At 38.9% G+C, this 24,618-nt stretch overlaps 1 protein-coding gene across 2 annotated transcripts in view; it reads left to right on the forward strand.

Moving 5' to 3' along the window:
* LUZP2 (leucine zipper protein 2) overlaps nt 1-24,618 on the forward strand; it is a 477,909-nt gene that overhangs the window by 380,748 nt on the left and 72,543 nt on the right. For both annotated transcript variants that reach the window (XM_025459793.3, XM_035703666.2), the window contains exons 8-9: nt 14,136-14,210; nt 23,741-23,902. In XM_025459793.3, the coding sequence (XP_025315578.1) occupies nt 14,136-14,210; nt 23,741-23,902 (237 nt within the window). The remainder of the gene's footprint in view (nt 1-14,135; nt 14,211-23,740; nt 23,903-24,618) is intronic.

The raw sequence follows: 24,618 nt of genomic DNA on the forward strand, positions 1-24,618 counted from the left end.
ACTGAGCCACCCAGGTGTCCTAATGTGTTAGGAATTTGGCAGTTGTACTGGCAAGTGAGCCTGGGCAGAATTTTAGATCTGGTAATGAGATGACTAAATATTAAATTATGTCATAAAATCCTGATAAAAAAATGAGAAATCTCCCTTTAATCATAGTATAAATTATTATTACTAATATGTTATTATAATGATGCAAATTGTTACAATAATTACTATCATTATCTTTTGTTGAACACCATCCATGTGTCCTGATCTCATTTAAAAATGTTTCTAATCCTTACAAAGTCCTTCTCAGTCACATGATAACATAAAGATGATGCATTTGATCAGCAGTATTTGGGGGATGGTGGGAGACTAATGCTGCCGTACACTTTCCCTGGGCACTGATGAATCAGTGAACAAAAGTCTTCTACTGAATAGAGCGTCCATTCAAGTAGGTGTGATAGGCAATACTCAAAACCCAGAAAACATAATTTGTATAGTATATTAGAAAGTTAAGTGCTATTAAAAACAAACAAACAAGCAAAAAGTAGGGAGTAATAGAGGCTTGGGAATGCCAGGTGGGAAGTGAGGCAGTTTACAATGCTAAGAGTCCAGAGTGGGCTCGTTAAGCAGGTGACACTTGAGCCAAGAATTAAGAGATGAGGAATTTGAGAGAGATAAAGGTAGGCTTTTGAGTCATTAAGAAGTGACCTTTTTTTTTTTTTTAAGGATTTTATTTATTTATTCATGAGAGACACAGAGAGAGAGGCAAAGACACAGGAAGAGGGAGAAGCAGGCTTCATGCAGGGAGCCCGATGGGGGACTCGATCCCAGGTCTCCAGGATCATGCCCTGGGCGGAAGGCAGACGCTAACCCGCTGAGCCCCCCAGGCATCCCAAGAAGTGACTTTGACTCTATTTCTTCGACCTAGTATCTATAGTTTGCTAGAACTCTATGAACTTCTGTTTGCACACCTAGTGAAAACAGAAAGGACCAGTTACTTTGCCTGGAAATTAAATATATGTGGAAATTGTATAAATATATACAGATCTGGTATTTATTAAATATTATTAAATATATGTGGAAATTGTATAAAACTCGATTTGCATATGCCAAGCATGATTTCATATGTTTAAAAATACAGTGTGCTGGGAAAGGTCGCTCATGTTATAGGCAACTGCATGGGAGGTGAGATCTTGACATAGGTGGCCAACTCTCGGGTCCATCTCTGGGTGAACGCCACGTTTCTAGGGTTTCAGGTACTCCCTAGAGTTGAGCTCACTCTCTAATTGCCAAATTCTGTATCTTTTTGGGGTCCACTTTTAATTTCGAGTGAAAAGCATAAAATAAGTCCAGTGGGAAATAGGCCATGGAAATATATTAAAAGACTCTACTAAAATGAATTAAAATGAATTTAAAGGGGGAAAAAATACAGATTTAGAGTAGTAGGGAATTTGATAAGCTGGTATGTAGATGTTTCAGTACCTGCTGCTTTCAACAAAATTCACTTAGTGGAACGAAAATTTTGAAAGGATGTTTGGGATAAGCATCCAGAGCAGCTGCTGTACTTTGGCAGTGTAAAATTAAAGCAATTGGCTTCATTCAGCCTTCAAGTGGCAGAAGGATTTGCACAAATAGACGGGGCTGTGACATTTAGGCAGATTCACATAGAAAAAAAAAATGCACCTATTCAAAATATTTACCACTGACTTAATCCTGACATCTACAAAATTTTATGCCAAATCTTATCTGCTATCCCTCCAGCGCTCTTGTCAATAATGTTAAACCATCACTTCCTGTGCCTGTTAGAAGGAAGTGCAGCCATTGTCTGTCATGCCAATTAACTGTCAGAAAAAGAGATTTACAGGATGGACTGAAAAGGATCCTAGAGAAGCATTCTTTGGGCTGGAAAAGTGAGGATTCAAACATTTTCAAAATGTTCAACTAGGTATAGAGTTCTTTTAAGCACCGGGGCTCTACAGACACAAACGAGGACAAAACAAAAGAAGAAGAAGGGAGGTCGAGATACCTGTTTCCTTAGTACACTATGTGGCGTCAGCATCAAATCTACACATTTGTTGATTCATTCATCCAATACTTCTTTTTTTAAAAAAGATTTTATTTATGTATTCATGAGAGACAGAGAGGGAGAGAGGGAAAGGCAGAGACACAGGCAGAGGGAGAAGCAGGCTCCATGCCGGGAGCCCGACGTGGGACTCGATCATGGGACTCCAGGATCACGCCCTGGGCTGAAGGCAGGCGCCAAACCGCTGAGCCACCCGGGCTGCCCCATCCAATACTTCTTAAGCAACTACTAAGTACCCATCACTAATCTAAGAATTATTGATTCAAGGGTTAGCAAAACAGAAGCAATGGGTGTCGTGAGCCTGTTGCCCCGTGAGGGAATGCGGCATTAACAATCGGATAGATAAATGGATAGATGACAACTGTAATAGCCAGCACACATTAATACAGACATGGAAGTTGTTCAGCTATTAAAGTACTTTTGTACCAACTGCTAAATAACCATTTCCTCCTTTATCCTGGCCCTTCTGGAACCCTACATCTCTCCTGGCACTGAGCTGTCATTTAGCAATACATGGCTAACACCCGTTACAGCACAATAGCTCTGCCGTAACACCGGGATAATCATGCACATCTTCACTTAGATCACTTAAGCCAGGCTGACGTGTAGTTTAACCCAAGTCCTCTGATCTTCCATGGAACGTACAAAGACAGGTAGTCTGATTGGCAGCTGTTACAGGACTGTTTCCCATCTGCCACTCTATCTTTCGGGAGGTTTCCATGTAGCAATCTATTCTCCACCTTCCTAATGTCAGTGAGGCATGAGACGTTCCATATTACACATCTGCACCTCCCTTGGGTATGGCTGTAGGCTTTGCTGTAGTCTAGAGTTGGAGCCACAATGACCGAGAGGCCCACCACATATGTTGCCGTTGATATGGCACCCTGGTTTGATGTCATCCATTGATATTAGAAACATGACGTGCCAACACCATGCTGATCTTCCTTATGTTTTCAGTGTGAGTAATAAACTGTCCAAATTGATTTAGGCTCATGTTTCTTTCCTAGCTGAATCGATGGGGGTATGGCAAGCCTGCTTAGGAGCTGCCACAGTGCTGCTGTTTAGGGACTGCTTGACTACTTGACACCTGTCAAGCAGAGAACTCTCAGAACCCCGTTTCAGCATTCAGGGCAGAGTCAGACTTGATTGGTTCATGTCCGTATCATACCGATCATTTTCTGTGTCAAAAATCACAACTGGTAAAAATATTAGGAAGAAAAAATATAATATTTCGCAAGAGAATCTAACAAGAATGCTAAAATTATATTTGTGCTTCAGAAATAGATCTCTATACGAATTAGCATTTCAACTGGTATCTCAAGGATGAGTAGGAATTGACCAGGGCAAACAGGGCAGCAGGGAATTTCCCATGATTCTAAGCAGAAAGAGCAGGTACATGTGCAGACCCTGAGGTGTATAAAAAGTGCGCCTTATTCAGTAAACTATAAAGAAGGCCATTGAGATGTTATATAATGCTCTTGGGTCAAGATATTATCTCTTTGTCTCTTCCGAGAGCCTAGTAAAACACTTGTCATTCTACCAATAAAGTTAAAGTGCCTGTGACTTCAAATAGAACACCAATATAGTTTTGTTGTCTTACTATGTAAAAGACACATTGACAGCTCTAGTGGTAAATACAGAAATATTGAAGGAGCCCTTAGGCTGTGAGCTTCGTGATATAAAGGTATTGCCTTACGTTGTGTTTATTTGTAACTGACCTCATACCAGGTCACTGAAAATAATATAAATGAAGATGTGAGAAAAGGAAGGAAGGAAGGAAGGAAGGAAGGAAGGAAGGAAGGAAGGAAGGAAGGAAGGAAGGGAAGGGGGAGGAAGAAAGGAGAGAAGGAGGGAGGGAGGGAGGAAGGATGGGAGGCCCTCTACTCGGAGACATATAAATGAGTAAAGTGCTGGGGATTTATTATGCCTGCAGTAAATACCTATTGAAAGACTGAATGGAAAAGGAGAAAGATTTCATGAAGAAATTACTTATAATGACACATGAATTAAAAAATGAAGACATTAGAATCTGAAATAATTAACCTGAAAATATATAAATTCCAAAGAGACTCATAGTGCAACCTCACAGAGGCATCCCCAAAGAACTCTTACTTGTTGGCTTGCTCAAGGCAATTTAAATGAAGAGGATGGACACAGTTCTAGACTACTCCCTTTACCAGAGCTAGTGAGCAGTCCTTTTTTTTTGGCCTAGCTTGGGTGGGGTAGACTGTCTTGTCAAACAAAATTAATTGCCAGTAAAGATAGAGTAGGATAAACTACTCTATATGAAGCCTCTATATGAAGGAGTTTGCATTTTATTGTAAAGCCGATAAGAAAAAATAAATAAATAAATAAATAAATAAATAAATAAATAAATAAATAAATAAATTTTAAAAAATACTGTTTTTTTTTTTTCCTGTTTTTTTAATCAAGGAGAAACAGGTTAATGGAAATGTTCATGAAAAATAAACCTAGTGGAGTATGCGGGGTGACTTGCTGGAGGAAGAAGGGGAGAAAAGTAGAGACTACAGCAGAGAACACAATAGAACAGGTGTAGCAATCAGTAAAGTAGAAATGAGGACCCACTCTAGTAGTTCTAATAAAATCAGTAGACAGGGAACAAATGGAATTTGTGACTGAAGGGGCATGGGAAGAAAAGTCATTTTGGGAATGGGGCAAAGGTGATGTGTTTGGAACACAGGATAACTAATAACCCCATAGAGGGATCTACATCCTAATCCCCAGAACCTGCGAATATGGTATCCTGCATGGCCTGCGGAGGTACCTGAGTTAAGAATCTTGACATGGACAGATTATTCTGGATTATCTGCCAACAATGTAATCACAAAAGTCTTTATAAAAAAGGAAGCAGAAGACCCAGTCAGAGAAGATAAGATGGCAATGAAAATAAATGTTGGAGCTCTGGGACCACACATCAAGGAGTATAGGAAGCTTCTGGAAGCTGGGAAAGGCAAGGAGCAGATTTTACCCTAGAGCTTCCAGGAGAAACCAGGCTTGTCAACACCTTGACGTGAGCCCAGTGAGATTTATTTTGCATTCCTGACCTCCAGAACTTTATGATAATAAATTTGTGTTAAGCCAGTGGGCTTGTGATGATTTGTTTATAGCGGCAATAGGAAATGGATGTGATGTGCCATTGACAATAATATAAACAGAGAGAAGGTTATGACTTCATTCTCTACAGGCTGATTTTGAGGAATCAGAAGACTGTGATTATTTGACATATCTTTCACGAAATTTAAAAATTTATGGAAAGATACAGGAATAGAATTGTTTGAGTCTAGGTGTCATAGGAACCAAAGTTTTCCATGAATTCTCATCTTTAGGTAGAGATAAGAGGAAGAGGAACCAGAATATAAGGCAGACAAATAGAAAAGAAATAGACAAACAGAGCTGGAATAAATGAAAGGAGGGTGGAAAGTTTTCAGGAGGTCATAGCGGCCGATCTTCCAGGCAAGGAAATAATCAACTATTCACATAATACAGAAAGCTCCCGGACAGTGAAGCCTGTGGTGAGCAATGGGTTTTTCAATCCTTGAAGAATCTTTGACTTAAGTGTTTATCCATTGGTGGAATAATAATAATGAAAAAGATTAGAATACAAACACAAGAATTTTTGCAGAGAATAATAATAATATTCTGCAAAAATGAAGAAAAAAAAAAGACAGAAAAGACAGAAAAGACAGAGAGATGGAAAGAAGCTGCAACCGAGCCATGACTGAGGTTGTCTACTCTGTAGATGTACCGAGGGCCTGTGTTGTCCAATTTAGCTTTTAAGTCGTTGGAGTAAAAGTAGCCCAGTGTGGTATATTTGGAGTCAGGCCGATTTGGTAGCAAAACTTCATTGTGGTTCGATGTTATTCTCTTTGATCCTTTTTCCTCACTAGTCAGACATGGTAATACTATACACCCCTTGGGGTTAATGATAAAATTTGGGAGGTAATATACAGGAATGGACCCATACCTGCCACACTGTGGTAATTTAAAAAACGGTATTTATGATTATTAAATGGCATTTATTCTTATGTAATAGCAGAGAGAGAGAATAAAGTGAAAATATAGATTGATACCAGATAAGAGAATATAGAGAAATATGAAAAATACCCATGAATACAGTAATACAGAAGCAGCAATTTTTTTGTACTTTATTTACACTCACAGAGTCTTTATTTATCTTACACTCACAATTATATAAGCAACAAGCCATTTATGTAGTTTGAAGGACCACTCATCATCCAGGATTTTAGCTAGTGTACGTTGAGCTGGTGGTACCCGCCTGAGAAAGTCACGGATTAGATAACGTACATTTCTTCTCCATCGCTTTCAGATTAAGAAGCGATTTTCATTACATGTTATATTGTGATCTGGAATCATTACTCCTAGGAATTATTGCCTCATAGAACATTTATGACAAAGACAAAATAGATTCATAGTAACTTAGGTTTTTACCTTCATGCAGTAAATACAGCAGTAAAGAAAAATGAGATGCTTGCAGGGCATATTTCTAAGCAGTGTATTCAATCCAGGTTTCTCTAGATCACAGAAACCTCCCAAGGCATCGGAGAAAAGGAATCATGTGATAGCCATCTTTCATGAAGGCGAAGGTGGCTTTATTTTCAGTGATAGCCCTGGTGAATAAAACCTCCAGACATTGTACAGAATCCTTTTGCAGTTTCTGGATGTGTGGCTTAGGGTCTAAGATTCATTAGCTGAGATCCAAAAAGCTGAGGAGGGTGCCAGGGAAGCAGCTAGAAAGTGCTGTCACGATTCCAAAGACCAATATAAGGAACAAAAGTCTGTAAGGAAATGTTTGGGCATTAAAGATGATTTGCCTGCAGCTACCATCTAGCCTCTAATGGTAAATAGTGGATGGGGGGAAACTCCGTCTCCCTCCTAAGCCTACGTCTTTTTCCCCTTTTTTCTTTGCTATCAGTTCTAGGTGCATAGGCAAGTGCCATTATATACTCAAGTTCTTTTATCCAGTAAAATGAATGATACAGTACATTCTCTATGAAATTCATCTAGCATAAAAATACACTTGAAAGGGGTAGTTTTCTGCCGAAAGCTTCCTTAGACTCATTGGCTACCATCCCCTACTCTTTCATTTGACTTTGGGTCCTTTATTGCATTTCTCTGAATACCTAGTAAGATTTTATTTTGTGCTGGAGACTGTCACTTACATGTCAGAGAGATTCTGAATTTTAGATTCTTTTGAAGATTGTTAGTTTTTGTCCAATAATGTAGCTAAAATGCTGGTGTCCACCTCGAGGTAGAGGTGGCATCACCCTTTGTCAGCGCTCCAAGATGGTATCCAGTACCTCTCACTTGACTGAGTTAATTAAACCTCCAAAAATCTGCCCCCTCCTCGGCCTCCCAGAATCTTAATCTAGGTTTTGATGTAGACGTTCTTGAGGTCGGCTCAAAGTAGACTTTATAGTAGCTCAGGACTCAGCAAACATTTTCGACAAGTGATCACATGATTGATACCTTAGTCTTCGGAAGCTATATGGTCTCTCTCGCAGCTCCCCATTTCCACTACGGTAACACAAATGTAGCTAGACACTACATAAATAAAGGTGGCTGTGCTCCAATAAAATTTTATTTACAGAAACAGGCAGTGGGCCAGACTTGGCCTTTGGGCCGTGATTTGCCAACCACCACTTTCCTGCATGGCTATTCATCTAAAGGCTGTTACTTTGTTGCCTGTGGTGTTAATAAGGCATATGGATGCTTCTAGAATGCTAATGTCCTTCTGCAGTGCTCAACCTCCCGTGTCTGTTCTGCTCTCAGCCACTTAACAGTTGCTTTGAGATTTGCCTCGTGTAATACATTGTCCTACCTATGTCCAGCCCAAGTCTCAGCCAAGAATTTGCAGGAACATCCCCACAAACTGACTTTTGGAACCCCTGCCCTTGCCCATGCCCCTCTTCCTCTGTTCTCCTTCCCTCTTCTACTCCAGGCGTTCAATCCGCCCCAAACTCTGATCTCTGCCTCCACAGCTCAGGGCAACTGCAGTGATCTGCTGGGGTCCAGCCCTTGCAGCTGGGTCAGTAAATGGCCCTCCGGCAGAAAGCTGGTCTAGTGACAGGTCTCACCTAGCAAGTTTTCCATAATCTGTGGTTCACCGCCTGACCTAATTAGCTCATGACTGTTTCTGGAGAAGGACTTGGCCAATACCAGTTACCATAAGCAGAAGGTTGGAATCTTTTCTTTTCAAATGACAGAAAATATAAATATCTAACTAGACTTTAATTAATGAACATGAATCATATGTACTCAGAGTAGTGAAAATGCAAGGTTCCTTTGATTTCAGGTGTTACCGGTATGATGGCAAAGTTTTCAAAGTCACCAGATCCTGTAATATACTTATTTGCTATTTTCTATGCTCTACTTTTTTCTCTAGTACAGTTTTAGCCTCAGGATGTTCTCTTTTATTCTAGAGATAAGGCTGTTATAACCGAGACTTAAGCATCCTCATATTACACTATCAAGAGAAAGGAAAAAATAAAACATACTATCTGTTCACTCAGATGAAGAAGAAAGACCACTTTCATTCCAGATGTAAGGGATCACATCCCCATCACTGGAGCTCAGTGTTGAGATAATCTCTCCTAAAATACACTACTGACAAAGGGTGTGAGCCACCTTCCTCCAAAGTGTAGATGTTCTTGAGGAGAGAAAGGGAACCCACATCAAAGACACAATGACAAACTGATCGGGATAGATTTTCTTTAAATGGCCATGAGTGCTACATGCATATACACATGATGGCAATAGGATACTTATAAAACCTTGAATTTTGAGGGAAATTATATATGCCAGCTCTTCAAGGTTTAACATATAACCTTGACATATTAAAAGTTTTAATAGCACTTGTAACCGGATGTTATGCTAAGCTCCGTGCCTATATAATTTGAGGTGCAGATTCGGTCCTTGTTACGTGTAATAGTCAATCAGTTCCACGTCTGTCAGTGTCACTGCCAACTTATTAACGTTGAAGCGAGGAGATATTGAATCAAAGAATCAAATGGCCAAAGATAATCTTGGTGTCACAACTTCCTACTTTTTTGAGGGTGAGTAGAAACAAATAGGAATTGTTGATTGCCTGCCTCCTAACTCTGTGGTAAAGTGGAATGTAGAGATGATGTTGGTGGCGGTGTAGGTGTCTATATTATATCTCTTGACTATTATCCACATCTTCTAGGTTGGTGCTGCTGAGCAGGGAACATGTGTGTCTTATGTACTAATAGATGCATTGAATCATACATAAAAATCCAGTCCTATCATTATCCTTTCACCAACTACCAAGTATATCCTACAGAGTACTTGAGACCATTTCTCTTATGACTCTATTATCCTCCATGGATGATGAAAGGTCTTAAACATGCAAAATTTCTCCAAGGGTCTGAGCCAATTCCAAACACTTTAAATCTAAAGGTCATCAGTAAATTTTGAGCACACGTCATTTAATATATGTGTATTTGTTAGTTGTAAATAGATTATATACATTCATATCTTTAGTGGTGAGGACCAGCTATGGATGCAAACTGCCTAAATTTGAATTCCAGATCTGTTATTGCCCAGCTGTGTGATCTTGAGCAAGGTATTTTATAAATCTGTATCTCAGTTTCTCATTCTAAGAGCATAGAAACAATGCTCTGTCCCAGATAGAGCTTATGTGGAATGAATACAGAGAGAAAGAGTTCAGGTCCGTTATCATCATTGTTATCATATTATTCTTATACTATCATATCGTGTATGTTATAAGCATAAATAACATAGACAGGATTTAGAAAATGCATAAATATAAGTTCTAATATTTTATATAAGGATATTTTAGTATAAAAATTGTAGATTACAGAATATTTTATAATAGCACTTATTTTACGATGTTAACATTTGGAATTAAAATGAAGAATTTCTAATATGTTCACCTCACACTCTAATGGGACGTCTCTTAAACTCGCTGTCCATTATTTGCTGGAACACACCTGCGTGTTTTTATTGGTTGTAGAGCAATTGCATCTTATCAATAATAAAGCAGCAGAGCCATTGCTAGGGCTTCTGAAGCCTTCTCTCCTTGTTTTGCTGATGCCACCTTCAAACTTACTGCAATGTGGGCTGGGCCATTTCTTCCCTGCCCCTAAAAGACTCAGCTATTATAGTCCTTTACCAACCTATGTCCCTATAAAGGAATCACAGTAGTCTTATTTAAGCTCTTTATTAAAACTTTGCAGGGGCCAGAACATTAGGAGGATGCTCTGTTCTGAATTCCCTACTCAGAGTCTATATACATACTTCCCTGATCCGGCCCTAGATGGGTCAGTGTAGTCTTTCCAGGCAGGAGGCCGTGCCAGGAAACACTTGGGGGTTGGGGGCGGACATTGTGCTGCATATGCCTGTAGTGCTTCCTTTTCTTATGCTCCCATCAGAAGATGAAATAGCTGAGATTTTTGATAGCATTCACCATGGCTATAGATTCGTGTTTCTTAGAAGAGGGGAGAAAAGACACGTTTTTTGTGTGATATACAGCACTAATGTCTTCCTTTATAATCCAGCCCAATTTAAGTTAAATTCTTGAGGAAAGTAGCAAGGAACAAATCCAGAAGCAAGACTGGATGGTGCAGCCAAACCAGCCTCCAGTGTTTTGTGGTCTGTAAAAACCTGAAACTCTGAAGCAACATTTTTTTTTAAGTAAATTAAGACTTATGATAGGGACTCTAGCTTCTAACTAGAAAGCTCAAATGAGAAAATGTACATGTATGAAAATTAAATGTCATAGTGTTTTGCCGTTACTTTTATTAAGGAAGAAGGCACTCTAACTTCTCAGGTGATACACTTAATGTTTAGCAGTTACCATATGTAAATATGGTCTCACCCATATATGGAATAGAAGGAATAGTGAAAGGGCTTATGAGGGAAAGGAGGGGAACTGAGTGGGAAATATTAGAGAGGGAGACTAACCACTGAGAGCCTCTTAACTCTGGGAAACAAACAAAGGGTTGAGGAAGGGGAGGTAGGTCAGCAGATGGATTAGCTGGGTGATGGGCACTGATGGGATGAGCACTGGGTGTCATACTATATGGTGGCAAATTGAATTTAAATTCAAAAAATTAATTATTACAAAAAAGAATTTCATAATGTGATGTTCACTTTACATGCTTGCCACTCATGTATGTTTTCAACCTGCGGACACAGATGATGTTTCCTGGCCTGAGAAGAATCAGTCCTTTCATAGAAACTTGTTCAGTGATTAAATGTGAATGAAAGCTGCTCAGAATCATGACTAGCTCCTCATAAGTCACCCTATCTTTTATTTTACTGGAGTTAAATTGAGAAAACAAGTAGGGGCACCTGGATGGCTCAGTGGGTTGGGCATCTGCCTTTGGTCAGGTCATGATTCCAGGGTCCTGGGATTGAGTCCTACATTTGGCTTCCTCCTCAGTGGGGAGTCTGCTCTCTCTCCTCCCAACTTGTGCTCTCTCTCACTATCTCTCTGTGTGTGTATCTCTCTCAAATAAATAAAATCTAAAAAAAAAAAAAAGAAAACAAATCAACTTGACTTAAAACAAACAAAATTTGGGAGGCATCTGGGTGGCTAGTGGTGGAGCCTCTGCCTTTGGCTCAGGTCATGCTCCCAGGGTCCAGGGATTGAGTCCTGCATTGGGCTCGTCACAGGGAGTCTGCTTCTCCCTCTGCCTGTGTCTCTGTGTCTCTTATGAACAAATAAATAAAATATTTTTTTAAATACAATAAAATTTACTATATAGTAAAATATTCTGTCTTTTATGTGTCTTCTGATAGATTCACATCCATAGAACTATTATTATTTAATGAAATTTTATAGCTACTATATATGCATCCGGTAGCTCTTCCTTCCAAAAGTAGCACCAACATATGATAATATATGTCAGTATCTACAATTCCTTTGATTATTTTCCTTATTCATCTTATAACCTTCTGTCTTCTAAGATCTCTTGGCTAGATTTTACCAGGTTCAATGAGTCCTTAGAAGAGGTAAATACTTAAAATCCTGGGAATAGCTTTCAAAGGCATATTTTTTATTTCTGTTGGAATTCATTCTATCTGCCCTAAAACAAGTTTCCTGGATTGCTATGTTACTGAGCAATCTGGGTCATTCTTTAGTAGGGATCCTCTAGGATGAATGACAGGATTTGGGCTGAAATCCTCCCAGGGAGGAAAACAGGCCAAGGCAGGAAGTCCTATCCCTATGCAGACCCCTCTGGACTGCAGGGAACTGATGGTGGCATCCTGAGGAGAGTGGATGCCCACCAAAGAGGACCTGAGAAAGAAAATAGCATGAGAACCTGGGGGTGGGGGTGGAGTGAGACATGAGGACTTACTGGGCAGCATGGCAGTTCCTTCAGATGGTCACTAGAATGTAGACTGAGGCTAGTACAGACACGCTCACTCCCTTTCCCCAACTTCTGAGGACCTAGCCCATAACAAGTGGGAGTGTGGGTTGGCCCACTACCCCTCTCCATTGTCCCTAACTCCTATCCTTGGCTGAGGACACAGCGAGAGATAGAAGAGACATCCTTCTCCTTCCATCCATTGAGACTCAGTTCTGTGGACAGAAGCTGGCTTAGGCAGGGCCAGTGGTGGCCAGGGACAGTCCCAGTGTGAGTCTTGAGTGCTCAGTGGTTGAGGAAGGTCGATGGCCCCAACGCAGCAGCAATGCACAGCTGGGTAGGATGGCATTAGTAAAGGGTTAGGGATGTGAGACTGAGGCCTGTGGCCCCAAGGTCTTCACAGTGTGGGGTTCGGTGGTGAGAAGATAGGAAAGATAGAGACAAACAGAGCCAAGGTGAATACAGGTGGGGGCCTAGGACTCAGAGCTTGTTGGTTTTCTTCCACTTATGGATACCTTCATATTGGAAGTCCACTTTCTCTGTTTTTTTAGTTCAAAATTTTATTTTTAAGCATATACATTTATAAATACACATGTGATATATTTTATATACATGGATTAGGTAGCTATTAAGTGATAAGCCTTCTGCTGTCAACTTTTCCTGGTGAATTCAGTCTCCTTCCCCAACAAGACCATGAGGAAGATCTTCCATTCTTTACAGTTTGAGATTATTTTCATTGGCTAAATGTAGGAGACAGGGAAAGGCCAGGGGTATAGAGAAGTTCTGAAACCTGAGAGGAGGCAGGTTCTTCTGCAAGTCCTTTAGGAGTCTGCTGAGCATCTTCTAGATATAAATACATCTTCCAGATCTGAAGCCATTGCTCTTTTTTAACAGAACAGTTATGGCATTTGCAAAGGTACTGGGATATGGTAGGATAGAGATGTGTGTTGGATTAAACCTCAATAATAAAAAGAATGAACGCTATTACACTAGTCTGTTCAGACTGCCATAGTATAAGCCACAGACTGGGTGACTCAAACAACAGAAATTTATTTTCTCACCATTCTAAGGGCAAGAAATCTGAGATTAAGGTGCTGGTAGATGTGGTTTCTCATGAGGGATCTTCCTCGCTTACAGATGGTGCCACTTGAGTCCTCACATTGGCTTTACTCTATGTGAACATGGAGAGAGAGAGAGATTTCTGGTGCCTCTTCTTATCAAGACATGAGTCATATGGGATTAGGGCCCCACACCTAATTACCTCCCTAAAGGCCCTGTCTCCAAATACAACCACATATCGGGAGGGGGTTCGTTAGACCTTCAATATATGAATTTTAGGGAAATCTAATCCAGTGTAGAACAACTGGAAACATAGCTGACATAAGAAGTCAAAGTATATTCAGGGCCTTGAGCTGGAACTTTGCAACTAGATATTTTGGTCCAGTGAAGAATGTAGTACATATTAATTAATCCAGAATGCACCATTTTCTGAAAGCTTAATCAAAGGTTATACAGTATTTTTAAACTGAATTCTAAATAGACTTCACAAAGTATTTTTTTTTATTCTTTTCAATGAATGAAAGATGCTTAATAAAAAAAAAAAGAAAGATGCTTAAAGTGAAAAGAGCATTATAGAATTTACTAAGAAGGTTTGCCTCCCTTTCATTTTACAGGCCCAACAACTTACTGAATTGGAACGAAAATTAGCTGTGGCCAAAAATGAGCTGGAGAAAGCAGCTCTTGACCGGGTAAGTTTACATCTATGAGTCCTCATAGCTTCAGTTTTAGCAGACGAAGCTAGAGTAGACCCATTGCTTCACCTGATTTATCAATGCACTTCCGGATGCTGTAGATGGAAGATGGTTATAGAATCCGTGAGTTCAAAAAATGTGGAACCCAAATCTTTCCTCCTTTTTGCTGCTATCGTAAATTGACTCAAGGTTCAGCCTTGTGAGTTCATGACTTTTCATTTTCCACCTTACGAGTACATGTATTCTGTAACACCATGAATAAACACGCTGTAAGGGCCAGCAAAGATGCCAGATTAACCCTGCATGAATGAGTCATGGAACACATGGAAGTAGTCATTGACACTTTTTATTTTGGAAATCTTAAATCAGAGTTCTGGAGGTAGAATCATTAAAGAAAGTAGCACTTCTAACCAACTTTGTTCATATAAAAATATTGCAAGAGGGAGTGACCATCCATCTTTATAACAGCTTTTCTTAAATATAATTCACATACCATAGAAGTCACATTTTTAAAGTTGACAAAGTTGTGCTACCATCACCCCTAATTCCAAAAAAATTTTCTTAAATGCTTTTTATCTCCTTTATTTCATTTGGTTTTATTAATCACTCATTGTGTTACAAATGTGTATGCTCAGGATAAACCACAACTCCCACTTGATGTTGACCAGTTTCCTTTCAGTGTTCTTCATATGAAACACACATGGAGAACAGGCAATTGGCATATGGAAAGGGAAATAGGGAGAAATTGATTATATAATTCAAAATTACTGTTATGCTAGACTTTGACAAAATTTCTAAACACCTCTCATTCTTTTTTTTCATTTTTAAATCAACTTTATGAAGTTTAAGGAAATAAACATTTCTTTATTCTTTAGTTCACTCAAAAGGGGAGGATGACTTTAAAATAATCTCTTTGTTTACTCATGCCAATTTATTAAATATCCAGTGTAATTTTCTGTAATACTGAGAATATATGTCTAGCACATATTAATACAGGAAACTCTGAGAACTCAGTCATAGTATTTCAGACTTGAGAAGACAAACAACACATTTTTCTCAATCAAAAGAATGGAAAATCTGTGCCAAAGGAACAGGGCCATCCAGGAGTAATCTGTATTTTACTAAGCCTTCAACACATCCTCTGATAAAGATCAATTCTTGATTAGGTTGGAGTTAGCAGCCATCATCCTATCTAACACTGGAAAGGTAGACCCTCACTTGTGGAAGATATCCTCTGGAAATTTTTTGGTTTATTTATACACAGTGTTTGACATGTAATAAAATTGTTTCTAGATGTGTGGAGAGGAAATACAATCTGATCAGTATACAGAAAGAGAACAAGGAAAGCACAACTGAAGCTGATTCAGATATTGGAATGAGAAAAAAGATGATGGTTGTGTGTGTGTGTGTGTGTGTGTGTGTGTGACAATAGAGGAAAGTAGACAAAACAAATAAAAAGATAAAATTTTTCACTAGACTTGGAATCTATTAAAAAAATCAAGTCGATATTGTAGAACTAAATAATGCAAAGCATCTAACTGAGACTTTAACTTTGTTCAGTAGCTGATTAGATAATCGGACATAATAGAACTGAAGACATATAAGGAAAATTAATATCAAATACCTTTAGTAACATAGAGAAAGTACAAATAAATGGAACATAAACAGAAAGAATAAGAAATGTATATTAACCTTAAAATTTTTAAGTATTTATAATTGTTGTCCCAAAAGAATGACAAACAGAAGCAATATTTGTAGAGATAAAGACTTAGAATTTTCCAAATCGGAAATTATAGATGAGTCCAAGAGACAGATCTCACCATCCTACATCAGTATGTATACAGCAATATTCCTTAAAATTGTATATGGATTTTTAAAAGTATACTTAAGACCCAGGCACTTTTTAAATTCTACTATATTTCAGTACAATTTATTAACAAAAGGTGCTTAACTAAGAAAAATAAAAATGTGACTAAAACCAGTGAGATGTCATCTCAACACCATCAGACTGGTACAAATTAAAAAGTCTAATGATACCAAATCCCGATAAGCTAGTGGTGGGAGTGTAATTATTAAATCAGTGTTTAAATGTGTGTATCCTGGGATTTACACTTATCCCCATGTGGTTGGAGACACGCATAAGAACATGAAATACAACAATTTTTGTATTAATAGCATATTGAAATAATTTAAGTGCTTACTCTTAGCATTAGCATATACATTTCCTACATGTTCCATACTCATATTTTCAAATAGTAATCAAAATTTAATTTTGATGAATAAATACAAAGACTTTATAACGGTATTAACACATCTGTAGCATACTGTTGAGTAAAAAGAATCAGAATTAGATATATGGTATTTAATAATTGTTCAAATACACAAATCACATTTTTTGGATTATATATCATATAAATAGGTAAAATAGAAAAATACATGCAAATTCAAGAACCCATTGCCTTTGGGGAAAGATGGAGTAAAATCACACTAAGGGTGCTTAAAACTACCTCTCCTGTTTCCCAAGTGTTTCATTTTTCTATAAATGTATGGATGCAGATAGTCTTTAATTTACACACACACACACACACACACACATAGTTTGTACACACTACATGCATGCCTCATTTGGTATATACATTAGGTGTACGTAGCACATGTGTGCATATATTACCAATATGTATATGCATGTTATATGTATTTTATTAAAGTATAATAAATATCACATATGACAAAAATATAATATAAACGTGAGGCTTTTCAGTATTTAATTCAGCTTGCTATTTACCTGATACTTATTATAATTGTTATATTGTTCTCTGTATGCCCCTGTATTTTTAAAAATGTTATTTTAAACCATGAAGAAACTGTGCTATCTGCTGTCAAGAGCCTTCCGTTTCTGTGATCACTGCTTACCAGTCGTTTTACTTAAAAAAATTAAGCAAGTAAGATCATAGACTTGCTTTGCAATAATATGCTGCGTACGTTTATTTAGCTGGTTTGTAAGGAAAAGAGATTGCCTCCTAGCCACAGGGTAAACCATGGGTGTTTTGATACGGGTTAGAGGAGATAGAATTTTTTGGGTAGACTCCTCCTGGAGTCCTTATGGTATCTCCTTGCTTAAATAACAACTAAAGGGGATCCCTGGGTGGCGCAGCGGTTTGGCGCCTGCCTTTGGCCTAGGGCGCGATCCTGGAGACCCAGGATCGATTCCCACGTGGGGCTCCCGGTGCATGGAGCCTGCTTCTCTCTGCCTGTGTCTCTGCCTCTCTTTCCCTCTCTGTTACTATCATAAATAAATAAAAATTAAAAAAAAATAACAACTAAATATTTTAACCATTCTTTTCCTTTGTGATCATCTTATTTCATATTTTCCAAGTATTTAAGATCCTGTTTAGGATTTTAAAGAAAGCCTGCATGCCATTTTGTAGACTAGACCAAGTAAAATTCATCTTGCCATGATTCCAGCTTTACGAGATTTATTTTAATTTATGTGAAAAATAAGTTTATACTAATCTATGTTAATCTCTGACTCTATCCAACTCATGCTACATAATATAACTTTTTAAAAAGGGACACGATTCTCTATAGAGTTGGGAGAATCAGAAAGTCAGAGATACATATAAATCCTAAAATTCAACTAGACCATTTTTTTTAATCCTTTCTCCAACATCCCTGCCACAATCTCTATGAGATACTCTAAATCCTAGGAAGACATTGGATTTCTGGGATCCCAAGGAAGCCCAGCCTCCTTTGATTTTTTAGCAGCTCTGACTGTTGGAATGTACCCCCCTTCCGTTAAATCTTTTCCCTGATTTGACTTCACACGATCCACTCAGTCAGGTTCGAAATGCCATTCGTGTGACCCCCACGTGGTCAGATCTAGGGGAAACAGAAAACATGTTGGGTGCGTGCTGTAGAGTTCCACAGCTCTCACAGTATGTTGCATGCCAAAAATTAGGAAATAATTGTTTGTGGAGCTAGGAAGTCTCAGAAGCACAGAGGGTGAGTGCATTATAAGTACTTGCGAGTTGTACAAAGTGCAGTAGTCACATAATATGTCACGAGCAAATTATAATTTAGCCTGAGTCACAGAACTCCAGGTTGACTGAGGGTTTTCCTCCTTCCTCTTACCCATTGTATGCTTTTCTCCACCCCATCTCTACCCACTCCCCACTCGGGTGTGCCTAGCCCACACCATGCCACAGTCTGGATTTAGCACAAGAGCCTTTATGTTGCAGTGTTTAAATAAAGGTTTCCAGAATCAGCCTGCCTTTCTTCAGTCACAACTCTCCCACCGAATGGCCGTGTTCGAATTCCTCAGACTCATTATGCATCACTGCAAAATGGAATAATAATAATAATAATAATAGTAATAATAATAATTAATAATAATAAAACTTACTTTATAAAGGTGGTGAGAAGATTATATGCATCCAACAAAGTAAAGGACTAAGAAGTCTTGGCACATGGAAAACCCTCAGTAAGCGTAGTAATTATTAACGTCAGTGACTGAGATTGGAGAGACTGCCTGTTTGTGTTAACCATTTTTCTCTTTAGCCTTCCAGATCTTGTCATTCCTTTTGCTACAGTAAACTATAAAAGCATTTCATTTTACTAGAGGTCAGTTTCAACAAATCCCTTGTACCATATGTATGAGGCTCATAAGCTGGGGTCATAAAGGCAGGTAGAAATAGTAGCTCACTTCAAAATGGAGAAAAACTACACTTTAATGAAATTGCTCACTACCTCTCTCCATCATCTTTATATGAGATTTTTTACTCTCTTCAGGTGCCTAGCTAGCTCCAAATAACCTTAAATACTTCATAAATATTACGAAAACATCTTTGTGCTCTAACTTGGCTCTCATGACATATTTAATAAAAGAGATTTCAGTTTACTATCACAACATAAACAAAAATAATCCGAAGATCTAAGAATCAAGCTTGGTTTTCCAAACAATCAATTATTTATTTGGCAATATCTTATGAATTATAGGAAGCCTCAGCTACTGGAATGTAAAAACAGCTTTATAGTGTGGAAAACTATCTCTCAAACTTTCATATTAAAAAAAAAAAACTTTTTTTTTTTTTTTTTTGTCTGTTGAATCTGACCATCACACAATTTTGCTCTGGAAAGCATGCATGATTTACATACATATTAAAGATGACACGTGTTGGGGGCACCTGGGAGGCCCAGTCAGTTCAGCATCTGACTCTGGGTTTCAGCTCAGGTCATGATCTCAGGGTCGTGGGATCCAGCTCTGGGGGGTCTGCTTGAGATCCTTTCCCCCTCTCTCTCCCTCTGCTCCTCTCCCTGCTCCTGTGTGCATACTCTCTAAAAAAACAAATAAATAAGTAAAATCATAAAGAAAAAAAGAGAAAAAGATGACAGAGTGTGAGGCAACCTACACATTCCCAGGACTAAGTAGTAAAAGAATAAGAACTGGCTTTGCCATGTGTGTCCGACACAGAGGTTGAGCGTCATAAGCAGCTATTGATTAAGTGGGTAAATGAAGATCTAATTTCATAACTCAATGAACTTGCTATTTATTCTACATACAAGGGACCTAGCACTTATCTAGATAGAGAATCAAAAATGTCAAAGTGCACCATACAAGATTCATAGAGCTGCTTTCGTGGCCAAAGTAAAAGTTAGGGAAAAGCCTTGGGATTCACAGCCCTTTGTGGTCTTTCCAAGCCAGCAGTTAATCCATACCCAGATCTCTCTGAGGACCTCACATCTTTGTGGAAATGAATTAAGAGGAGGGGGAATAATATCTTGTGAATTTTTATCTGTTAGGAGACAAGAAAGAAGGGGCACAGTTGTCTTTGCAAGGTATATCCTGTTGTTCCCAGAAAAAAATGCATTTTCTGAGAAAAATACTTGCCTACAGACACATGAACAATTACCTTCTAAATCTCCGACCCATGTTAAGATCATATATGTACACAGTAATTCCTTTTAAACTTTGCATATTATATAGCAGAAGCATTAGTATTTTATTTACTTTTCTAATGATTAATTTATTTACTTTAGAGAGAGAGAGAGCAAGTGAGGGGAGGGGCAGAGGGAGAGAATCTTCAAGCAGACTCCCCGGTGAGTGTGGAGCCCCACGTGGGGCTCAATGTCATGACCTGTGAGATTATGACCTGAACCAAAACCAAGATTCAGACACTCAACCGATTGAGCTACCCAGGTGCCCCCTAAGTGGAAGTTTTCTAATAGATATTTGGAAAAGGGGCTCATAGGCACAGGAAACAGCAAGTGTGAAGGCTCTAAGAAGCAAATACATTGGGAATCTTTGATGGTCTATAAGTAAAAAGAGGTTGAGGTAATCAGGTTCTTCCTTAAAAAGTTTTGCATCTTACTACTCTGTGGCAAAGCAAGTGAGAAACGGGGTCTGAGGCAAGGAGGAGAAAGGCAGGGCAAAAACGAGACTGACCCTAGGAGGGAATAGGTTGTAAGATCTTGGACAAAGTGTACTCTGTACAGTTTATATCGTATTTCATCAGGTGACATCTTGTTACAGTGAACTTCCAAGTGAGCAGTAACCTGTGATTTCAAACCAGACCACAGCTAGCAGTAGAAATGGAAACATAATGATGTCGTGGTGCAACCTCATTGTCTGAGTCCTGCTTATGGAACTGGGTCATCTCGAACCTGAGTAGTGTCAGTGCCAGGCTCTGTTGAGTCAGAGGAACTAACTGAAAGCTGTTTTTGTGGTGGAAAGCGGAGCAAATTAGGGCAGGGTGGCTCGCAGCAGTATGTGATCTCTGGCAGGAAAAATCTACGATGTGATCAAGGAACGGAGGTGGAACCTAAGGTAGGAGGCCAAGTTGTATGCTCGTGGTCCAAAAAAGAAATAAAATCAGGGGCCAAGAGACTTAAGCATCAGTTGAAACACAAGAGCAGAGATAGCTAATGACCATGGCCAGGAAAGGTGAGACGCTGGAGGGTATGTCTGTGGGATGTTGACTCTGGCATCTGGGATGGTCCTGACCATGCCAGGACACCAGTGGAACAGATGAGATGATCGCACCAAGTTCAGATGATTAAAAATATAGTAGCATATGTGCACATTCTTGCGTATTGTTCCATTGGAAAGTTGGTCTTCCCTGAACAGCATTTACTGAAAATCGATGTTCTAAGCAAATTAAGCTGATGCAGTTCATTCTTTATTTTCACATCCAAGTTCAACCATTACTCAGAAATTTGTTCATCATGGAAACATAGACTGTAAACCTGTTACAGATACATGCATAGTGTATGTAGAGGAGCCAAGATATGAATGCAGGGAATAAAATAACCATCGTTACCTCCTGCATGATCTGAGATGATTGAACATCTACACTTCAAAGCCACGTTAACTTTGGGTCTGGGCCCAAACTTGCCTGACTCTGTCGCATTAACTCTATTTCCACTGAGTTCTGTCTCACTGTAACATGTGAGACAGAAAACGTGTCTAAATTGTCCAGTGCCACCTGGGCTATTTCTCCCCTGACCCAGTGCCACGATGTCCTATGCTGTAGTGCGAGAAGAGAAGAGTTAGCCGTGATTATAACAAACCACCCATAGGGAGAGAAATCTGAACTATTATTTATTTTCATTGACAGAGTTTGTCACTTTCTTTCCCTGGCATAAAGAAACAACATTTTCACCTAAGTGTTTGTCATTTACTCAAAAAACTTTCTGGCGAGTCCCTTCTACTGCATCAGGAATTAGGTTAAGTCCTAAATACACAGTTCTGAACAAAATAGGCAACTTGCCTGTGTACATAAAAATTAGAGACAAATTATATGAAGAAAACAAATAATAGATTGAAATTACTGGGTTGGATGAAGACAAGAATTCAGGGGCTCAGGCAAGCAGATAAAAGGGTCCACTTTGAGTGAAAGATCATCATTTAGCTTAGCCCTGCCCTGTCCACTTACCAACATTCCTCCACCCTAGTTCTTATCAGATTTTTATGTCATCCTAGACACCTTGTCAGGGCAATATGAATAAGAAGGCAATACATGTCGGTCCTATTTCTTATGTGTTCCCAGTTGCTGCTCTTACTGATGCTTTTTGTTGCTTATTTTTTAATCTCTTGCCCAGATCAATTAGATTTCTTAACTTGCTGTTCTTCTAGAAAAAAACATTCTTTCTCATCTTAAAGATAAACCTTATCATATACCACACAAGAGTAGAAAGCTCAGAGGTAGACATTGGGAAGGATCTAAGTCATGGTCGCTACTCTTCAGGAGAGAGGAAATAGGAGCAGATGCTATATGAGGGTGTGTATTCCTGGCATAGACTGTAGAAGAAGACTGTAGAAGAATACTACCTCCACAGGAGGACAGCAGACGTTGCTGCTTCACTGACCCCTGGGTCCACTGCGAGGGTACGCTCCACATGTGCCAGTTTGTCCAAGGGTCTTGGCCCCAGTGATCTCTTCATCTCTCTTGTCCCAAAGGCTACACCTCATGTCTTGAAATGAATGATTATGTGGCATTTTCTTATTTGGGCCTACATCCATGACCTTTGTTATGCCTGAATGACCATAAGGTTTTCTAAAAGTTGTGTGTCTCTCTCCATTTTGGCACTGGGGGATCTCTCTCTGTCATTTGTACCAGCTTTGTATTAGTATTATTTATTATTATTATTATTATTATTATTATTATTATCATTACTCTATCAGCACTTAAAAATATTTTTAGCAGTGGAATCTGGAAGATGGGAGTTACAGATGGTTGTCTACAGTAGTTCAGTCTGCCTTGTGATATAAACCGGAAAAAAATTCTGGAAACCTCGAACTTTAATTGCGTCAGAGTAAATTAGTAATAAAGATACCAGTTCTACAGATGTTAGAAAGCATAAAGTTATTTCTTGCCTGTGAGAGAGCTTGAAATATTGTGAAATCCTATGCAAATATAAGAAGGTGTAAATAATAGAATTTATGATCACATCAGATTAATTCCCTCCACTTAACAAGGCCCACAGGAAATAAGTGTTTTATTAGAAACAAAATTGGTATTTTTCCAATCTGTGCGCAAATTGAGTGGTGCTACAGACTACTCTGAGAAACACAGGTGCCTACATTGCTGGGGGGAATGATTTGTAATAAGAGAGATTGATACCAATAGAGAGGTGATAGGTTTAGGGGGATCCCTGGGTGGCTCAGCAGTTAAGTGTCTGCCTTCGGCCCAGGGTGTGATCCTGGAGTCCCGGGATCGACTCCCGCGTAGGGCTCCCTGCATGGAGCCTGCTTCTCCCTCTGCCTGTGTCTCTGCCTCTCTCTCTGTGCCTCTCATGAATAAATAAATAAAATCTTTAAAAAAAAAATGTATCATGAGACACAGTAACTCCTAACAGACTGAGTGTGCATTACACCGTGTGTCGTAGCGGTGTTTAGAAGTCAGGCGATGACCTTCGGCGTTAGCATGGGGAATGAGTGAGTGTAGGCAAGGAGGACAGAGAGACTCAAATCAAAAAGAACAACTGGATCCACATGTAAAAGTTGTCATCTCTCTTTTTTCCCCCCGCAGGACTCACAGCTGAAAGCAATGAAAGAGACTGTCCATCTCTGCCTGTCAACTGTGTTCCGTAATCAGCCTCCCCCTTTGAGTCTGACCAGGTCAAATCCAACTCAGATGCCAGTTCCACCCGGGTCAGTTGGCCCTCTGATTTCTGATGCAAGTAGAATGCAGGTACACTTTAGTCATGCTTTCAAAGTATAATCAAGTAATGCGCTGTCGTCATACTTCATTCTATGTGCTCATCAGAGTGGATCCCAGTAAGAAACCAAATTCATTGAAAGATTAGGAAATAGACGGAAGACGGTAACTCTTTGTAAAGTCTCTGTGGTCACGTGGAAAACACTGGAAGACAACATTTGTTTTAGAGAGCCAGCTGTTTTTTTTTTTTTTTTTAGCCAGAATTGCCTAATTATAAAAATAATTATCATTATTATTCAAAATCATTTTTAAATAATATTTTAACAGTATGATTTTGATTTATTTGTAATAATTATGATCATCTAATAATATAATTTAATAACATAATACTTGATATATCATTTGATGGGATTATTATTCATAATGCTTTCATGATAATGATACTTACTATTTTATAATTAAGAGAAAACATCTTATATTACATACCGGTATATACCAGAGATCTCATATGGAAAATACTTTCTCCTAGGGTATAACACTCATCTTTACAAAAGTGGATACTTGTTTTAAAAATTAGGGCCACAGTTTTCAACACCTTCCTGACCCTGTGACTCTCTTGGGATCCTTTTTTTTTTTTTTTTTTTTTTCTTGGGATCCTTGTAAGGAAATCCTGACAGTTAGGACTCACCCCAAACCTATTAAATTCTTTCTGGTTGGGCTCTAGACATCAACAGGTTTTAAAAGCTCCC

Source organism: Canis lupus, chromosome 21 (genome assembly GCF_003254725.2).
Source record: "Canis lupus dingo isolate Sandy chromosome 21, ASM325472v2, whole genome shotgun sequence".
In the NCBI taxonomy this organism is placed as follows: domain Eukaryota; kingdom Metazoa; phylum Chordata; class Mammalia; order Carnivora; family Canidae; genus Canis; species Canis lupus.